At 37.0% G+C, this 19022-nt stretch overlaps 1 protein-coding gene across 1 annotated transcript; it reads left to right on the forward strand.

The window, feature by feature from the left end:
• Positions 1–4673: 4673 nt before the first annotated feature.
• Positions 4674–18266, forward strand: KLRF2 (killer cell lectin like receptor F2). The gene is made up of 6 exons (XM_043882216.1): positions 4674–4743; positions 7870–7968; positions 9731–9778; positions 14505–14653; positions 15500–15615; positions 18067–18266. Exons 1-6 carry the CDS (start codon positions 4674–4676, stop codon positions 18182–18184), a joined length of 600 nt encoding a protein of 199 aa, XP_043738151.1. The 3' UTR covers positions 18185–18266.
• The last annotated feature ends 756 nt before the right edge of the window (positions 18267–19022 follow it).

Below are 19022 nucleotides of genomic sequence, written 5' to 3' on the forward strand. Positions count from 1 at the left end.
CGGCAAAACTCAGGAGGCTAGCGCCTCAAGAACTGTGCCCTGCCTCTGGGAAATAGGCAGAGGTTTTGTATCCTAAGGAAGGTCTTCCTTTATTTTCTTTTGCAAAATTTCAAAACAGCCACAGCTGGCATCAGGCAACTGGATATCTGGGGCTGGTCTTTTCTGAAGTTATCAACTGTGGCCTTCTTTCTGAAATGAAAAATGTTACAAGAGGGAAAGAATGCCAGATGCAGAGTATAATTCATACAGAGTCAGAGAGTATGGGGCTCAGTAAGTTCTGGAGATGACCCTGGTGCCAGGCTCCTTGCCTGTGGCCTTAGTACAAGGCCTCTCACTTGTGACCTTGGTATAGGATTCCACAGTTTCCATTTGGGGACAGAAAGAAAGAAAGTTTGAGGGAAAATGAACATACTCTACTTATGCCATCACCAAAGCATTCTATCCATAGGACTATTAGGAACACATACAGGAAAACACAGACACACTTTGTATTTTTGTGCCTTTTGAATACTGCAGTTTTTACAGGTTGAAGGTTTGTACCAACCCTGTATGTCAGAGATGGTGAGCATTTTTCAGCAATAAAATATTTAAAAATTAAGCTATGTACATTTGTTAGACACAACTATTTCACACTTAGTAGGCTATAATATCATATAAATATAAAGTTTATATGCACTGGAAAACCAAAACATTTGTGTGACTTGCTTTATGGAAGTCTTAACTTTATTGTGGTGGTCCGAAACCAAAACCACAATACCATGGTTGAGTGAAATTTACTTTTGTTCCAAAGGAAGGTCAAGATATAAAATTTGACTCAAAATATAAAACATTTTCATTTCTTCAAAATGTTCCCTGATGTATCTTTGCAATTCATTTCCCTACCTTGTGGAAGTAGGCAGCCGCTAACCTCTTATTAATGGAGATAAATTTTGCTGGTTTTAGAATTTTGTATAAACGGAAACACACAGTATGCATTCTTTGTGAGTCTAGTGTCTTTTGCTCAGCATAATGCTTTTGAGTTTCATCCATATGGTTGCATAGACAAATGGTTCATTCTTTATTACTGCTACATGGAATTCCATTGTGTGGATTTATAAAGTTTTGCTTATCACTAGCCCATTGAGTTGTTTCCGACTTTTGCTACTATATATAAAACTAGCATCAATATTTCTGTTAAAGTCTTTCTGTGTACATATATTTTCTTATCTTTTGAGGAAATACCTGGGAGTAGAATTGCTAGGTCAGATAGAAAATATATATTTTTGTCTTTTCTCTCTCTTTTGTGATAAGAACACTCCAGTTGTGATCTGGAAGGTGATGGGTATGTCTACCATCTTAGTTGTGCTGAAGTTATTACTGGCTTATGTCCACACTCTTCAGATTGCATGCATTAAATACAAACCTTTTGGTTATAAATTTTACCACAAGCTGTTTTCTTATTCGATGAAAATATGTTTAAAACAGCTTATAAAAATATAACATTTCCCAAAGAAATTGTACTATGTCCATCATTAATGTAGAATGGTTCCAGTGATTTCACATCAATGGCAACTTTTGATATGGTCAGTCTTTTTAATTGTAATAATTCAGTGGTTTCTATGATGCAATTATGCCCAGTGTGGCTGATTGCAAGCTACCTTTGTGACATTAGTGAATATCAGAATTTAACACAGATGTGCAGTAGCAGATCTGTGTATAAATACACCAGAATTTAATACAGATGTGCAGTAGCAGATCTGTGTATAAATACAGATCTGTGTATAAATAGCTTCATAATACTACTACTAATAAAAAAAAAAAAAAAACTGGTGACTTCTGTGTTTTTATTCAGTTCAGCTCAGTCGCTCAGTCATGTCTGACTCTTTGTGACCTCATGGACTGTAGCACGCCAGGCTTCCCTGTCCATCACCAACTCCTGGAGCTTGCTCAAACTCATGTCCTTTGAATCAATGATGCCATCCACCATTTCATCCTCTGCCTTCCTCTTCTCCTCTTGCCTTCAATCTTTCCCAGCATCAGGATCTTTTCCAATGAGTCAGTTCTTTGCATCAGGTGGCCAAAGTTTGGAGATTCAGCTTCAACATCAGTCCTTCCAAAGAATCTTCAGGATTGATTTCCTATATGATTGACAGGTTTAATCTCCTTGCAGTCCAAGGGACTCTCAAGAGTCTTCTCCAACACCACAATTCAAAAGCATCAATTCTTCTGTGCTCAGCTTTCTTCAAGGTCCAACTCTCACATCCATACATGACTGCTAGAAAAACCACAGCTTTGAATTTTTATGTGTTTTTAATTACCTTTGTTTTTTTTTTTAAGTTTATTGGAGCATAGTTAATTTACAACTTTGTGCTAATTCCTGTTGTAAACCAAAGTGAGTCAGCTATACAAATACACATAACCCCTATTTTATGGATTTCCTTTCCATTTAGGTCACCACAGAACATTGACTAGGGCTCCCTGGGCTATATAGTAGGTGCTCATTAGTTATTTATTTTATACATAGTAGTGTATATACTTTGCATTTAATATGAGTTATTTAAGTTTAGATAATGTAATTTTCAATAACGATTCTATTTAATGACTGAACTTCAGTTATTGAAAGAGAAAGCAGGTCCTCTTCAATACCATGACTAGTATAAATCCTAATAAATGCCGAGTCCACCCTCAAAGTGATTTGTTATGGCAACCTCTCAGGCCACTGTAAAAAAATACGTGGTAGCTAAAACAATAGAAATTTATTTTCTCACAGTTCTGGAGACTGAAAATCCAAGATCAAGGTGCCAGAAGGTAGATGGCTGCTGAGATCTTTCTTCCTGGTTTACAGATGGCTGTCTTTTCACTGTGTCCTCATGTTACCTTTTTTTTTTTTTCTGTGTGCAAGAAGAGAGAGCACTCTCTGGAGTCTCATTCCTTTTAACAAGGGCACCAGTCTTATCAGATTAGGGCTCCCCCCAGTGTATTCACCTTAATTATCTTGATCAAGGCCCTGTTTCCAAATACAGTCACATTTGAAGTTAGGGTGTCAATGTCTGAACTTTGAGGGACAAAACTTAGCCCATAATTTTCCATCTTCTGGCTCCCAAAAGTCATGTCTTTCTCACATGTTAAATACATTCAACCCAACAGCTTCAAGAATCTCAACCCATCCATCAATTCCAAGTGCACAGTCTTATCTAAATCAGAGATGGTGAGACTCCAGGTGTGATGCATCCCAAGGCAAAATGCCCCTGTAGCTGTGAAACCGTCCAAGTTATGTGCTTCTGTAATACAGGATCAGGCAGGCTCAAGGCAGACACTCCCTCTCCAAAAGGTAGAAATCAGAAAGAATAATGTAGTCATGGGTTCCATGCCAGTCCAAATCCTGGAGAGGCAAATTCCATTGACCCTGAAGACTCAAGAATTATCCTCTTTGACTGGATGTTCTGCTTTCTGGGTCTACTGGAAGAGCAGCGTCATCTCCAGGGTCTTAGGTGGAGGCCCTGCCTGCTCTGATCTGAGTGATGGCCTTGTCTTTGAGGTTCTGAATGGGGGGGGCGGCCTTGTCTGCTGAAGCTGAGGAGGTGGCCCCACATTCAGAAATCCAGGAGGAAATAGGCTTGTCACCATTCCTCACCCCTGCTTGTTTCTGCATGCTCTAGGCTTATGGTGGGAGTAGTAACCCTGATGATCTCCAAATGGTCTTCAGGACCATCCTTCTTGAAGGATAAAGCATGCTCACAGCAGGATAGCTCCAGACGTCTGAAAATCGTCCTTTATGTTAGTTTACCTCTGCCCCATTTATTTCAAACTTGCAATGTCTCTGCTGGTATATTTCTACCTTTATTCATGGCTTCTGATGATGGTGATGATGTGTGTTTGTGTGTGTGTGCTCAGTCATTCAGTTGTGTTCGACTTTTTTCGATCCCATGGACTCTAGCCCACAAGTCTCCTCTGTCCATGGAATTTCCCAGGCAAGAATGTTGGTGCAGGTTGACATTTCCTACTCCAAGGGATCTACCCACCCAGGATCGAACCCACATCTCTTGCATTGGCAGGCAGATTCTCTACCACTGCAAACCCTAGTGGGCTGATGATAAGGCTAATGAAAATCATGCATAGTCTCTTTATGGAATGATTGTCTGGCCACACTTCTGGTCTTTTCTCCAGAGCATGCCTTTTTACTTCCTTTATATGGGTAGGCTGAGAATTTTCCAAATCTTCAATTTCTGGTTTCTTTGCTTAATGATTCCTTAATTTATCTCTCACCTCTCACATATTACTATAAATAGTAAGGACACCCTGGCAGAACCTTCAACACTTTGCATGGACATCTCCTTAGCAAGATATTCAATTTCACTTCTCACAATTTCTACCTTCCAACAACACCAGAGCATAATTCAGCCAAGTTATTTGTCTATTTATAACAAGGTAGTTGAAAAGAGTCAAACAAAAAAAACCACTCTTACCTTTCAACATACAGAATTTTATCTAGAAATCAACATGTCTCTTCATTTTCATTCACCAACATATCCTGTGTGGTTTTAGATAGCCCTGCCAGAGTGAATTTTGATTATTTTTGGACTTCCTTTTAGCTTTTGGTATATCGTGCTTAGGAGAAGTATTCAAGGCTGAGGATATTCTCTATTTTATTTTTCCTATTTTCTGGGTAATATTGTATGAAAACGTTTGAGGAAATGGAGAATGAAGATGGCTATATGAGGCTGAAATTCAAGAATCGCTTTGAATCGAGAAAAAAATCTAAAGGTAGGAATATTAGTCCCCTTCATTTAGACTCCAGTTTAAGGTTGCATTATTCTGTTAGGAGCAAAATTATCATCAATGTTTTAAAATTAACCATATTCTGGGATTTTAAAAGATGATCATGAATCGTCTAAGATAAACTGTTCAGACTTCTATAAGCATCAACCATAAAAAGATGATTTTTGCACCCATGGGTACAGAGAAATGCTAATAGGATAATGTATAATCCCTTCAAAGTAGCAATACTTTGAATAGAATAAGAATGCAACTTTCAACTAAAAGGTCAAAAACAGTATTTTTGCATAAATTATCTCTTTTATAAAATATAAGAAAGCTACACAATCATTTGGGTGTGTTATGTACATGAAGACATCTACTATACTTCAAAAGTAAAGAGCTAGTATTGGGAGTAGCAGTGGTATATAGTGTTTCATAGCCTTAAAGTCATTTTTATACATACATATTTTCAATGTTCACAAAAGATCCACGGAATTGGCAGAATACTCCATTGGGAATGAGAGTCAAATTGAGTCAAATTGACTGAATTCAACCCTAAGCCCCACAAAGTGCCTGACCTTTGACAATTTCTTTTTTTCTTTTAAATCTCAATATTTTTATTTATAATAAAGCAAACATATATTGTGATTTTTTTCTCTCTTTTTAATGTTTATTTAAATATCTACTTTCATTTTATGCTCCCCTCTTTTTTATGGATGTTTCTTCCTGTTATTTTACTTTATTTTTAATTTATTTTTTAGGCTGTGCCATGTAGCATGCAGGATTTTAGTTCCCCGACCAGGGATCAAACCTGTGCCCCCTGCATTGGGAGTGTGAAATCTTAACCCCTGAACTGCCAGGGAAGTCCCTATATTGTGATTTTTTTAATGTAGACATTACAGTAAATGAAACTAAATTATTAGCTATTTCTTCTTTAAAGTATAAACCACCTTGTAATAGACAAGAGAGTAGAGACATATGAAATCTGAGTATAGATACATAGAATATAAGATAACATCCATTTAAATTATGAGTGAAAGATGAAAAGGACTGGCAACATATATTAAGCTTGTAATTCAGCAGAAATTACATATTAAGCATATTTGTGTTTGATAAATTGGATTCTAAGCTTGCTTATTACTGATGAGTGAAAAGAAAACCTGCCCAGTTATTTGACTCATACTGTAAAATAAAGTTACACTTATTGCATAAGTAAGTAAGTAAGCTAGTAAGTGTTAGCTGCTCAGTCGTGACCAACTCTTTGCGACCCTATGGACTGTGGCCCACCAGGCAAGGAAAATTTCCCAAGATAAAGCAGATATGAAAAACACAACTAATAATCTTGCAGGAGTAATAATAATGGAATTCAAAGAGCAGTTTCTTAATATTGAACCACTTAGGCTAATGGCAACCAGTTAAGTGGGTATAGAATGGACCAGTACAATGCACTTCAGGTACCTGGCTTGATACAGTATGTAAATTGTGGCTTATGTAAAAGAACATTGGCTTTTAATTTATAGCTATAATAGTATTTGGCATTAAACTTAAAATTGTCCTCTCTGGCAAGTACGGAACCTGTTAACTGCAGATCTATGTGCCCAGGACTGATATCTGGTCATAAAATTGAGAAAATGTATTATGAGGATTTTGGGTGAAGTAAAGGTCTTTGGGGCTTCCCTGGTAGCTCAGCTGGTAAAGAATCTTCCTGTAATGCAGGAGACCCCGGTTCAACTCCCAGGTCAGGAAGATCCCCTGGAGAAGGGATAGGTAACCCACTTTAGTATCCTTGGGCTTCCCTGGTGGGTCAGCTGGTAAAGAATCCGCCTGCAATGCAGGATACCTGGTTTTAATCCCTGGGTTGGAAAGATACCTTGGAGAAGGGAAGACTACCCACCCACTCCAATACTCAGGCCTGGAGAATTCCATGGACTGTATAGTCCATGGGGTTGCAAGGAGTCGGACACAACTTCACCTTCACTTTTTCAGAGGTCTTTCTACTTTTGTATGTGACCAAAAATAGATTAAAATTGAAAGAGGATCTTAACATAGTATCTCTATTTAAGGTATTTGAAAGTTCCCTGTTTTCTCCTCTGTAAAGGGACCATTCCTGCCAAATCTGAGCCAGAGGAGTACTATGGCATAAATTTTAGACAAGCTTCACTAATCAAGATCTATGCTGTTTAGGTTGATGCTAATTTCTGTCCAAAACATCAAAGCCAGGAAAATACAGTATACCATATGTAAAAGTGGAATAACATGGAAATATTTCCAGTACAGTGACTGGTACAGTAATAGAACTTCAATAAATGTTCTTTTATTTGTTATAGTGAGTCATTAAAATAAATAATATACATGACAGTAGCTGATATAGATATTATTCTACATATAGAATATAAATTATATATTTTGTATTTTATATACTAAGGCTTCATACCTCTAGTATATTACTTTTGCATCTCCTTCTATTTTATATTTTTAAATTTTTTAATTAATTTTTTAAACTTTTTATTTTGTGTTGGGTATAGCTTCTTAATAATGCTGTGATAGCTTCAGGTGAACAGAAAAGGGACTCAGCCGTACATAAACATGAATCCATTCTCCCTCAAACCCCTTAATATATTACTTAATATATTATATGCATGATATATTATTCACATATATATACATATATACTTTATTCATGCAGAAACAATTTAATGTCATTGTAAGTCATCAAAAGTCACCAAACAATCAACAAAGCAAGACAATTTCAGAATAATCCAACACATTCAATAACCATAGCATCTCTCTGCTTTTGTATTGTATTTTAAAATTTCAATTAATCACTACAATATTGTAAAGTAATTAGCCTCCAACTAATAAAAATAAATGGAAAAAAAAGAAAAAAATAAATAAAACTTCAATTAATCATGCTTTTTTTGTCATAATGTGGGTACAAATTAAAATTATAAACTAAAGATTAAACAAAAATAAATTAAAGTAAAAAGCTTATACATACATTAATCATAGATTCTAATGCTGTATCTAAAATGAACATAGATTTTCTCTGTAATAAAAACAATACAGAAAAATGTATACAAAGTAAATAGTCACAGACTTCTAAAATTTTTGAAAAAAATTTCAATGTTTCAGATGTCGCCCTGTATCTACAGTGTTACTGTCTCATGTTAGTACTTGGGTGCATTGGCACCCTTATTATCATGATGGCAGTAATTGGCCTGAACTTTCGGGGTGAGTATGGAATTTTAATTTATTTTTTCACTTTCAAAAATAATAGTTGATCTTTCGTTCCTTTTACTATCAACATAAGCTCCACACTGTAGCTCAATATTGGTAAGTTGACCAGTTATGTATGTCATATTACAAAATTATTTTTAAATTAAGAAAAATTAGGAAACACTCAAGTATAAAATTAACACTTATTCCATACCTCTTCTTATGAAGAACCTCCAGTAAAGATTGGCACCATTTTATTAAGAAATTGCTACTGTATTTTTATTAAAATTATGTGCTCATTGGTATCACCTTGAGAGAAAAGACAGTGATTGAAAAGTATCTGCACACTTTTTTTTCTGAAGTAGTAGTTAATGTATGTATTCTGTAGTTGTTTCTTTTGAAGAAACCAGACTAATTCATGGTTTCTATAACTTTCCCTTGAAACTGTAGTTTTTGAAAATATAGGGCTCAAGGAAACCGATAAAATTTAATACCTTGATACATATATTAGTGGGGATAATATTCTTTACTATTTATAAATATATAAATAAATTAGTGACAATTTTAATATTGGTGTTTCTTTTAGATTTGTGCTTATACTTTGACCAGTTTAAAAATACTTTCATGCTTCTAGTTCAAAACAAAGTATTGACCATAAGTATTTACTTACACTCTTTCCCAAGATTTTATATTAGAATAGTAAAAAATAACTAAATAAAAAACAAAGTAGAAAAATGAATAGAAACACAAAAGGGTAAATGAAGAAAATTGTAAAGAAAATGAAAAGTGGATGGGCTAATGCTATTGGATAAATCAAGGGAAGGAACCACAGTTCAGAAAACGGTTAATAGATGGCTTCAATGCAGATGAAGCGGTTCCTCACAGCAAAACCTGGAGAGGAGCCCATTTTCAGAGATAAGAGTGCAGAAGCAAAGTTATTAATGGGAAGACTTTATGGTATGCTCTTTTAGACTGGTGTCTTGACAGCCTCTTACTTTGCTTATAGTGGCATTTCCCATCATATCATATCAAAAACAAATAAAAATGCTCCTAAAGCAATTAGATAGACAGACAGAATAGATTCATTGTATTTCAGAACACCACAGACAAAGACATGACCCTAAACATTTACGTGAAGAATTCATTTCCTCTCAAAGAAAAGACAAATTGGCCTCACATTTTCAAATGTACATAAAATTATACCACTGTAGCAATGTTCTAAAAATTATGAACAATCTTGATTTTAATGTAAGTTTTTTATGCATTCTTTTGGAACAAATAAGGGGGTGAGGCTAATTTTAGATAGAGTGAAACTAGCTTGGGAATGTAATCAAAAGACCTTTCAGATTATCAGCTGTTCTGTGTTCTGGAAAGCAATTAATTCATTCTGTTAAAAAATCTACAGATAATGCAAATAAGAAGCTGAAGGAACTTAATAAGGTGAAAGGAGTTTCTTGTGTGTATGCCTCCAATAAGATGAAATAATATCAATTAAAAAGTTCAGTGAAAAAATTAATATACAAAAAAGTAAAAGGTATGAGTTTTAAGAATGCACAGAATTTTTGGAACTTTGATTAGTACTTAAATCAGTAAAAATAGATATAGTAAAAAGTAGTTAACTCTCAGGACAGAGGGGAATAGAGGCATAGCAGAAAAGAGAGATTTTGAATTTTTATTTGATTGCTTTTATTTTGTGCTAGCATGCTTATTTTCACATACCTAGACTTCTATCCATTTTAAGTTTCTCTTTATATTTTTCCCTTTGCATTGAGTGCAGATAGAGAAATGGATTTCTTTCAGAAAGCTAATATCACCGGCCTAGCAGGTAATCATCTGTCTGTAATGTGCTGTTCTGTTTGAATCAAAGATTTCAATTAACTGGTCACACAAATTTAGGAAAATTAAACATTAGTTTTGAAAACTTGCAAAGGAAGAATATAATAACTAACATGGGATGTTTCGTGTAGATTGAACCAATTATAACTGTTCAAATTACATGTGTGAACTTGGTTAGGCAGTGCACAATACCCACATATTTGATCAAACACTTGTTTCAATGTTGCTGTGAACATACTTTTTAGGTTATGTTAATATGTAAGTCAATAGATTTTGAGTAAAGCAAATCACCTTCCAGAATGTGGGTGGACTTCACTCAATCGGTTGAAAGCCCTAAGAGACAAATACTGAAGTTTTCAGGGGAAGAAGAAATTAAACCTCTAGAATGCCTACAGATTTGGGCTGCAACACCAACTCTTCCTTGGGTCTCCAACCTGCCAGCCTGAACATTTTGGACTTGCTAGCCTTAATGACCACATGAGCCAGTTCCTTAAAATCTCTCTCTCCTTTCATTCTCATTCTTTCTTTCTCTCTCTTTAAACATGCACACACAGACACAAAATTCTGTTAGTTCTACTTCTCTGAAGAACTCTAACATACCAATTAGCATAGAGCAGGATGGCATGATTCAGTCATTAGTAACATGGGTTATGGAACCAAAGTAATTGGGTTGAAACTTCAGCTTTAATATTTATCAGCTGTATGACTTCAGGATAATGTCTGTGTGACTCACTTTCTCCTCTGTAAATTGAGCATAATAATTTCTACTTCATAAGGTTATGTTTTATTATATTCTTGTATTTCTATTACGTTTCCCTGGTGGTTCAGTGGTAAGAACCCACCTGCCAATGCTGGAGACACGGTCTCCAGAATTGTTTGATCCCTCAGTCAGGAAGATCCCCTCGAGGAGGAAATGGCAACCCACTCCAGTATTCTTGCCTGGGAAATCCCAGGTCTCCAGCAGTGTTTGATCCCTCGGTCAGGAAGATCCCCTCGAGGAGGAAATGGCAACCCACTCCAGTATTCTTGCCTGGGAAATCCCATGAACAGAGTAGCCTGGTGGGCTGCAGTCCACAGGATTTCAAATGATTTGGACAAAACTTTGCACTAAACAACAGATTTGTATTATGCAAAATATAACTATAAGTGGAAAGAATTATATAATAAATCTCCATGTGCCTTTCAATTGGTATCAACAGTTATCAATATGTAACGAAGATTATCTCATCTATATCTCCACCTCTATCACACTTTCATACTAGGTTTTATTAAAGCAATTACCAGCTATCATGCCATTTAATATTTAAATATTTTAGTATGTGATTCTGACAGTTAAGGGTTTAACACAATCACAATGTCACTATAAGTCCTGTGTTTGTTTATGGTGTACAATGGGTTGATTTAATATACATATATTGCAAGATGATTTCTATCTCCATCACATCACATAGTTACCATTTCTCTCTTGAGGTGAGTGTGGGTGTGTTTTCATTTCATATATGGCAGTGCCTACCTAGGAATAGAATTATTGAGTTATATAGCAATTCTTTGCTTGAATATTTGGAGGAACTGCCCCTGATTTCCCAAAGCAGCTGCACCATCTGATGTCTCCTTGGGCCCATTTTAGAATTCTACCACAATTCCTAAAACCAAGTTGGCAACGACCTCCTAATATCATCTACTATTCCATCAGCATTAGATCTTTTTTTCCATTTTATTTGTTAAAATCAGAGCAAAGAAGTTACATCAGCTAAAATGTCTCTCGAGTCTCTAAATCTGTACATTCTCCTTACTTCCTTTTGTTTCCTACTTAGACATTTATTTAATGTTGAAAAAAAATGGATTATGGTTGTGTCTAATTTCTCATGTCCTGCGTTTTACTGTGTCTATCTCTATTGCTTCACTGAATGCATCTCTCTATTTTATAAAGTTGTTTTAAAAAAATAAATATATGTTAAGTGCTTATAAACCTGCTTAGCCCACAGTAATGGCATTTTGTGTTAGTTATTGTTATGTAAACCATCTGAGACAGGAATTGATACAAATTCCTGTTGCTCAATAAGTATTTTTCTCCATCCTCATCCTCATGATATTTCTCCTTATTGTAGAACATGGTACTTGAAACTGAATTAACTCTTATAATTCTCCTGGACAATAAGTGTCCACATTTTGCATTTTTTTGTGGCTTTAGCATATTACATTGATCATTTGGAGTATTTTCAGTGTGTTTTGCAGCTCTAGACCTGTACTTTACTGACCAGTCTATCAGAATCCATGTAATAGAATTAGTTTGCCCAAATGACTCATTTTCACTAGTGAATAAATAGCATCTCTCCAATAAAAAATTGGAAGTATATTAAGGTCATTTTAGCACATGACTATGTACTTGTACAGGCTTCCCAGGTGGCCATGGTGGTAAAGAACCTGCCTGCCAGTGCAGGAGACATAAGAGATGTGAGTTCAATCCCTGGGTCAGGAAAGTCCCCTGGAGAAGGGCATGGCAACCCACTCCAGTATTCTCGCCTAGAGAATCCCATGGACAGAGGAACCAGGCAGCTATAGTCCATGGGTTGCACAGACTCAGACACGACTGAAGTGACTTAGCACACAGGCACGAATGTACTTGTATAGCTGAGATTAGAATCCAAGTACCCTGAGTCATCACGTATTTTTGGAAGATTATAGTTATTCAGGATTGTCAACTCTTCCCTAGTAGAAAGTAGTTAAAGATATATTGATGTTTTATATATTGAAAATTAGTCCATGATAGTCTTCTTCAAGTCATGTCTGCTGATGTAACTTTGTTTTCCCATCATAGCTAGACATCTTAATTCAATTTCCTAAAATGAATTTTTAAAAAATTTAAGCTTATAGATGACAAACTAAAATATTAGCCATGAAAAGTGTGACATGCTCTAACTTATGGATATTTAATTCAATCATTCAACAATCAACCCTCAGGCACCATAATTAAAGTGATGTATGATAGGAGATGAATATGTCAGTTACCTGAAGAACCTTCCTATCAGATAAAAGCTATGGAGTCATTCACAAGTGACAATGACATGGACAATTCATCCTTAGTTAAGCGGCACCTGAGTGTTCTGATTCTTAGAGGTGGCAGAAATTATGACTGCTTAAAAACTTTGTTTCTGAGGTGAAAAACGATCTCAGAGAGATAGCAGGGAGCAGTCATAAAGAGAGATCTTAGTTCCCTCCTCAAGAATTGAACCTAGGTAGCCTCGATGACAATCAGGAATCCTAGCCTCTAGTCCCCCGACTCCAGTACTCTTGCCTGGAAAATCCCATGGACGGAGGAGCCTGGTAGGCTGCAGTCCATGGGGTCGCTAAGAGTCGGACACGATGGAACGACTTCACTTTCACTTTTCACTTTCATGCATCGGAGAAGGAAACGGCAACCCACTCCAGTGTTCTTGCCTGGAGAATCCCAGGGATGGAGGAGCCTGGTGGGCTGTCGACTATGGGGTTGCACAGAGTCAGACACGACTGAAGCGACTTAGCAGCAGCAGCAATAGCAGCCTCTAGTCCACCAGGGGTTAGAGACTAGATGAAGAGCAGCCCTGGCTCTTTCCCCCATTTGAAAGCAAGAATGTTTCAAGGAAGCAAAAACTGTAAACACATGCACAAAGTTTATTATTAGAAACAGTGTAAAAAGTGGGAAAGCACACAGAGAAGCAGTTTGTTTATTTAAGACAGAAGCAAGGCAGAGATACACACCCAGAGAGGAAGAGTGTGGGCGTCCTTGCTAATGAGGCAGAGCACAGTAAAGAGGCAATCTACATCACTAGTATAGGACAGTTCTTCTGGGTCTTTACCTTTGGCCAAGTATCTCAGTTCTTTCCCCACACTTGACTAGTCCTCAGACCCTCCCCAACATGGGTGCACAAAAACATTTTGCTGAGATGGATCCCACAGCAGAGGCCTGTGGGTACACGTGCACACTTACAATGGGATGGCACACCCTCCATTTTTGACCCCCAAAGAGTCTTCCTGTGTACATGCAGACAGGGGAGTTTTCCTTGACCTCAGAAGTGGTCATCTTATCTTTTTACTTTAGTAGTGCTCAGCTTCTGCCACTAGCTTTGTCTTTGGAGGGTCTGGGTGAGAACAAAACTTCAATTTTACTCCACTTAACAAACAGCAGCTGTCTGGCTCAGGCGCCTATCTCCTACCTCAGAAATGCAGTTGATCATTAAAAGATACACATAATTTAGAGGATGAAGAGGAAGGGAAGGCTATTCAAGACTAGGGAAACAGTGTAATTGAAAAGCAATCAACACAATAAGGTAAGAAACGATGATGAAAAGTAATCTCACAGAAAGGAAGTGCAGGTTGTAAGGACAGCCTCAAGGAAAAGAAATTAGAAACAGATATGGGAAAGAATCAAACAACAGGTTTTTAATTTTTCGATTAGTTATAAACACTTAAAATATATATATTTATCTCTCCTAATTATGGGATCAGAATTCATAAGCTTTGTTCTCTGCAATCCATAGCCCCGAACACTGCCTCCATTCCAGGAAATATACAGATTCTGAATTACTTTCATTCTCGTTCTGCTAATGAGGTACCTTTTAATCACAAAAAAATGAGTTGGCAAAAATCTATTTTCCACTCAGTCATAGTTGATACTATTCACACTTTCTCTAATGACTGTAGTTTAACTGATTTCTTTCCCCTGTGTTTTCCTTCAGGAACTAATTATGTGTGCCCAAGTGACTGGCTACTGAGTCAAGGAAAATGTTACAGATTTTCAGCTTTTTCTAAAACTTGGAATGAAAGTCAACATGATTGTTTAAAGCTACAGGCACATTTACCTGTGATTCAAAATTCAAAAGAGCTGGTGAGGAGTCAAAAACAGTTTTTAAGTGTTCAAGGGTGAATCACTAAGTACAATTCCAAGTGTGGGTGGTTCATAGTCATTACTTTTGAACATTCCTTAACCAGCATACTGTTCATGAGGTTCTCAAGGCAAGAATCCTGAAGTGACTTGCCAACCCCTTCTCCAGTGGGTCACGTTTTGTCCGGCCCTAACTAGCAGGGACATGCCCTTCAGCCACTCCACGTAGCCGGATAACATGCCCAGTGTCCTGACTGTCCCACTGCTGGTCCTCATTGAGCCCGTAAACCTTCACTGGCCATTGGGCGTTGGTCAACAAGCAGCTCGGGGTCAGGGAAAGGCCCTGCTGGAGTGACTGGGAAGGGGTTCTGGGAGAGGCTGTAGCCAAATTCAGAGGACACCCAGGAGTACAGGGCACCCTGGTCTCTCTGCTCTCTCTGGCCACCCGGGGGCCTGCAATTACTATTATTTATTTTTTAAAACTCTATTATTCTGAAAGAAATGGTTATTTATCATTTCATTAATGCCTGGCTCAGTGTCTTACTATATAAAAGGCATCAATATTTTTTTGAGAGCTTGTTTGGAGGTTCTAGCAGGCGAGTACAGATACTTGTATACTCTTGACAGAAGACTGGTCCTCCTCTATTGGGATGGTCATCCTCTTTGATGGAACTCAAGTTCTGGAGGGACTCACACGGAGTGGTGAGGGAGGAAGGGGACACCCACCTAGCCAGCCAGATCGCCGAATCAACCCTGGTGATCAATGTGGTGACAGGTGTCACAACCCTATCACCCTCACATCCCCAAATTTTTTTGAATGAATGAATGAATATACTATTTCTCCTATAGGAGTTCATACAGAAGAGTTTAAAATCTGGACAACCTAGTTGGCTTGGACTATGTATTGCATCCCCAGGAAAACAATGGGTATGGATAAATGAACACCTTTTTGTGGAACAAGAGATGTAAGTACTTATTTGCAGGGGAGAGATGGTGGTGGTATTGATGTTTTATTTATAGAAAGGTATTTTTATTTAAGCTTCTTTGCTTTCTGGTCTTTTTCTTCTTTCTCTCCTCATTTCTTTTGAAAAACTTTTCCTCTCCTTTTTTTTTCTTTCTTTCATATCTTTTTTCTTCCTTCGTTTACTCTCTTCTTTCCTTCCTCTCCTTCTCCTTTTAACATTTACTGGAGAGAATAGAGGGGGTTTCCAGGTGGCTCAGTGGTAAAGAATCAGCCTGCCAATGCAGGAGACACAGGTTTGATCCCTGGGTTGGGAAGACTCCTTTGGGAAGGAGGTGGCAACCCGCTCCAGTATTCTTGCTGGTAAAATCTGATGGACAGAGGAGCTTGGTGGGCTAGTCTGTGGGATTGCAAGGATTCAGAGATGACTGAGTGACTGAGCATGCAAAGGGACTAGAAAGTGTTCATTATGGAACCTGTAAATTATTAATTGCAAACAATGATCGTTACTTTTACATTGTTAAACTGATTGAAATCTCCCTTAAAATATTACCAAGCAAATATTTTCTATATACAAAATGCAAAGATAAAATTTACTTGTAAATGAAAAACACCTGAAATATATACAAACATCTCTTGAGCTGAAATCAGAAAGTGCAAATTTGCAATTTTGCCCTTAGAAAATTATTTCAATCTCATTGAAATAATTTTTTTGTGTGTGTAGGAAAAAAATCTATTTTTTTTGCATGTATGGAAAAATGAAGCTTTTCTCACAATATTCTTGTGTTAACACTATAATGTAATACATGTAAGAAGGTTTTAAGATTCTTATGTGTCACAGATGTTTGCATATTCTCTGTGCTTTGATTTTTCTTAACATTCTAACCTGCTAGAGCACCTGAGATTTGGCAAGTTTGGGGCAATGACCATGAAATGTCAGTTCATTTCAATCTATTTATTCAGTTCTAGATATTGATATTTTCCACTCATTCTTGTCTTTCACAAACATTAAACTAAAGTATGAAGTAGTATTCATTCTTTGGACCTGCTTTGATTGCAAACTTGACAAAATTTAGTTAGAAATAACTAGGCATTTTTTTTGTTCTTTTATTTGGAAAACAGTATATTGTTATGGCAGCGTCTCTCTCTCTCTCTCTCTTTTTTAATCCTGTAGCCAAAAAAGAAGTTTATTGTAGAAAGAGAGTAGATAATTGAGTAACATATCTCATTTTAAAAGCTTTCATTTAATTATTTAAGGAAAAATGATATGCAGATGGGCTTCTCAGATGTCTCAGTGGTAAAGAATCCACGTGCCAATGCAGGAGTTGCAGGAGGTGCCAGATCAATCCCTGTGTCAGGAAGATCCTCTGGAGAAGGGAAGGGCAACCCACTCCAGTATTCTTGCCTGGAGAATCCCATGGACAGAGGAGCCTGGCGGGCTACAGTCCATGGGGTTGCAAAGAGTTGGACATGACTGAGTGACTAACAAACACACAATCAAGGACTAGAAAAAATAGTTAAGGAAATAGCTCTCTCAAAAATTATTCTATTCACACCTATTCCTAACCCTAACATACCACTGAAGTTAACTGAAGAATTAGCAGTTATTTTGGAGAAGGAAATGGCACCCCACTCCAGTACTCTTGCTTGGAAAATCCCAGGCATGGAGGAGCCTGGTGGGCTGCCGTCTCTGGGGTCACGCAGAGTCAGACACGACTGAAGTGACTTAGCAGCAGCAAGCAGTTTTAACTTAAAAACATCCTTAGTTTCCAACTTCGAAACTCCCGAAACTCCCACTAGTATGTAGAATATCTATCACCAAGTAAACTTTATCAAAACTTTCATTTTAGCATTTAGCTGTCTTGAAAGGACATTATTTATGCCGCTATGCGAAAAATGAGTAGATGGAAAGTGACACGGAAATGGATTTTCAATCACAAGGCTCTGACCAGGGAGAAAGAGAGGTAACAGTAGCTTGGGAGAGAAGTAAATGGATGCCAGAACTAATCTTGAGATGGGATGCCCAGGACTTGCTGATACATGTGATTCGAGGGTTGAGAGGGCAGGAACAGTCAGGAATGCTCCTAGTCTTCAGACTTGCACTCCCACAGTATTGATACTCAGATAAGAGCCATCTGGGAAGGGAGGGCGTGGAGGATAAGCAAATCAAGAGTGCCTCACTGGCAACACAAGAGTCTATTCTAAAATCTCTTATTGTTATTATTGTTGTTATAATATAATATTGTTGTTATAATTTGTCATGACAAATCTGTTGTTATTCTAAAATCTTTTGTTGTCCCTGGCAACAAAAGAAGAGTCTATTCCAAAATCTCTGCAACATTTTGACTGCTGGAAAAAAAAAAAAATTACCTGCACAAGTTGGCTGGGGGAAACTTTAAGACGTATAACCATTATTTTAAGATAAATGCTCTAAAGTCTGCCTTGTATCTTCTAGTTTCTCGGTGATTGGAGCCATTGATAACATGAGCTGTGCTGTCATAACAAGAAATCACGTGTATTCCGAAGACTGTGACTCCAAATTTAAGGGCATTTGCCAGAGAGATGCTGTCTGAACAACGAAAGCAAATCTCTGCATTTAAATAATTGGAAGAGAAATATATGGATGTTAACAGTTCCTATCTGTTTTTGGAATACAAACCTATTTTTTAATGCAAATAAAATTTTTTCACATATTCTCTACAGATACAACACTCCAAAATTAGAAAATGTAATAATTTATTTTTAAACTAGAAAACACAATTCCCTATTTTTTAATAATGTTATTGGAGATTATTATTAATTACTTTTAGATGTGATAATTGTATTGTGGTTATGTTGTATAGACAGATAGGGAAACATTCACATGATATTATGTCTAGAATTTGCTTAAATTATAAGTGATACAAGATTGTTGTTGTTCAGTCACCCAGTCGTGTCTGATTCTTCTTGACCCCGTGGACAGCAGCATGCCAGGCCTCCCTGTCCCTCACCATCTCCTGGAGTTTCCCCAAGTTCATGTCCATTGCATCAGTGATGCCATCCAGCCATCACATCCTCTGACATGCTCCTCTACTTTTGTCTTCAATCTCTGCTGGAATCAGGGTCTTTTTCAATGAGTCAGTTGTTCGCATCAGGTGACCAAAGTATTGGAGCTTCAGCTTCAGCATCAGTTCTTCCAGTGAGTATTCAGGGTTGATTTCCTTTAAGATTGACTGGTTACAAGATTGACAATGAGTTAATAGCTGTTAAAACTGAATAATGATCTGTTTCACCATAGATAGTATACATGCTGTTCTTTTGAAATATCCCACCCTCACATTCTCCCACAAAGTTCAAAAGTCTGTTCTGTATTTCTGTGTTTCTTTTTCTGTTTTGCATATAGGGTTAACGTTATCACCTTTCTAAATTCCA

Source organism: Cervus elaphus, chromosome 22 (genome assembly GCF_910594005.1).
Source record: "Cervus elaphus chromosome 22, mCerEla1.1, whole genome shotgun sequence".
Classification (NCBI taxonomy): Eukaryota; Metazoa; Chordata; class Mammalia; order Artiodactyla; family Cervidae; genus Cervus; species Cervus elaphus.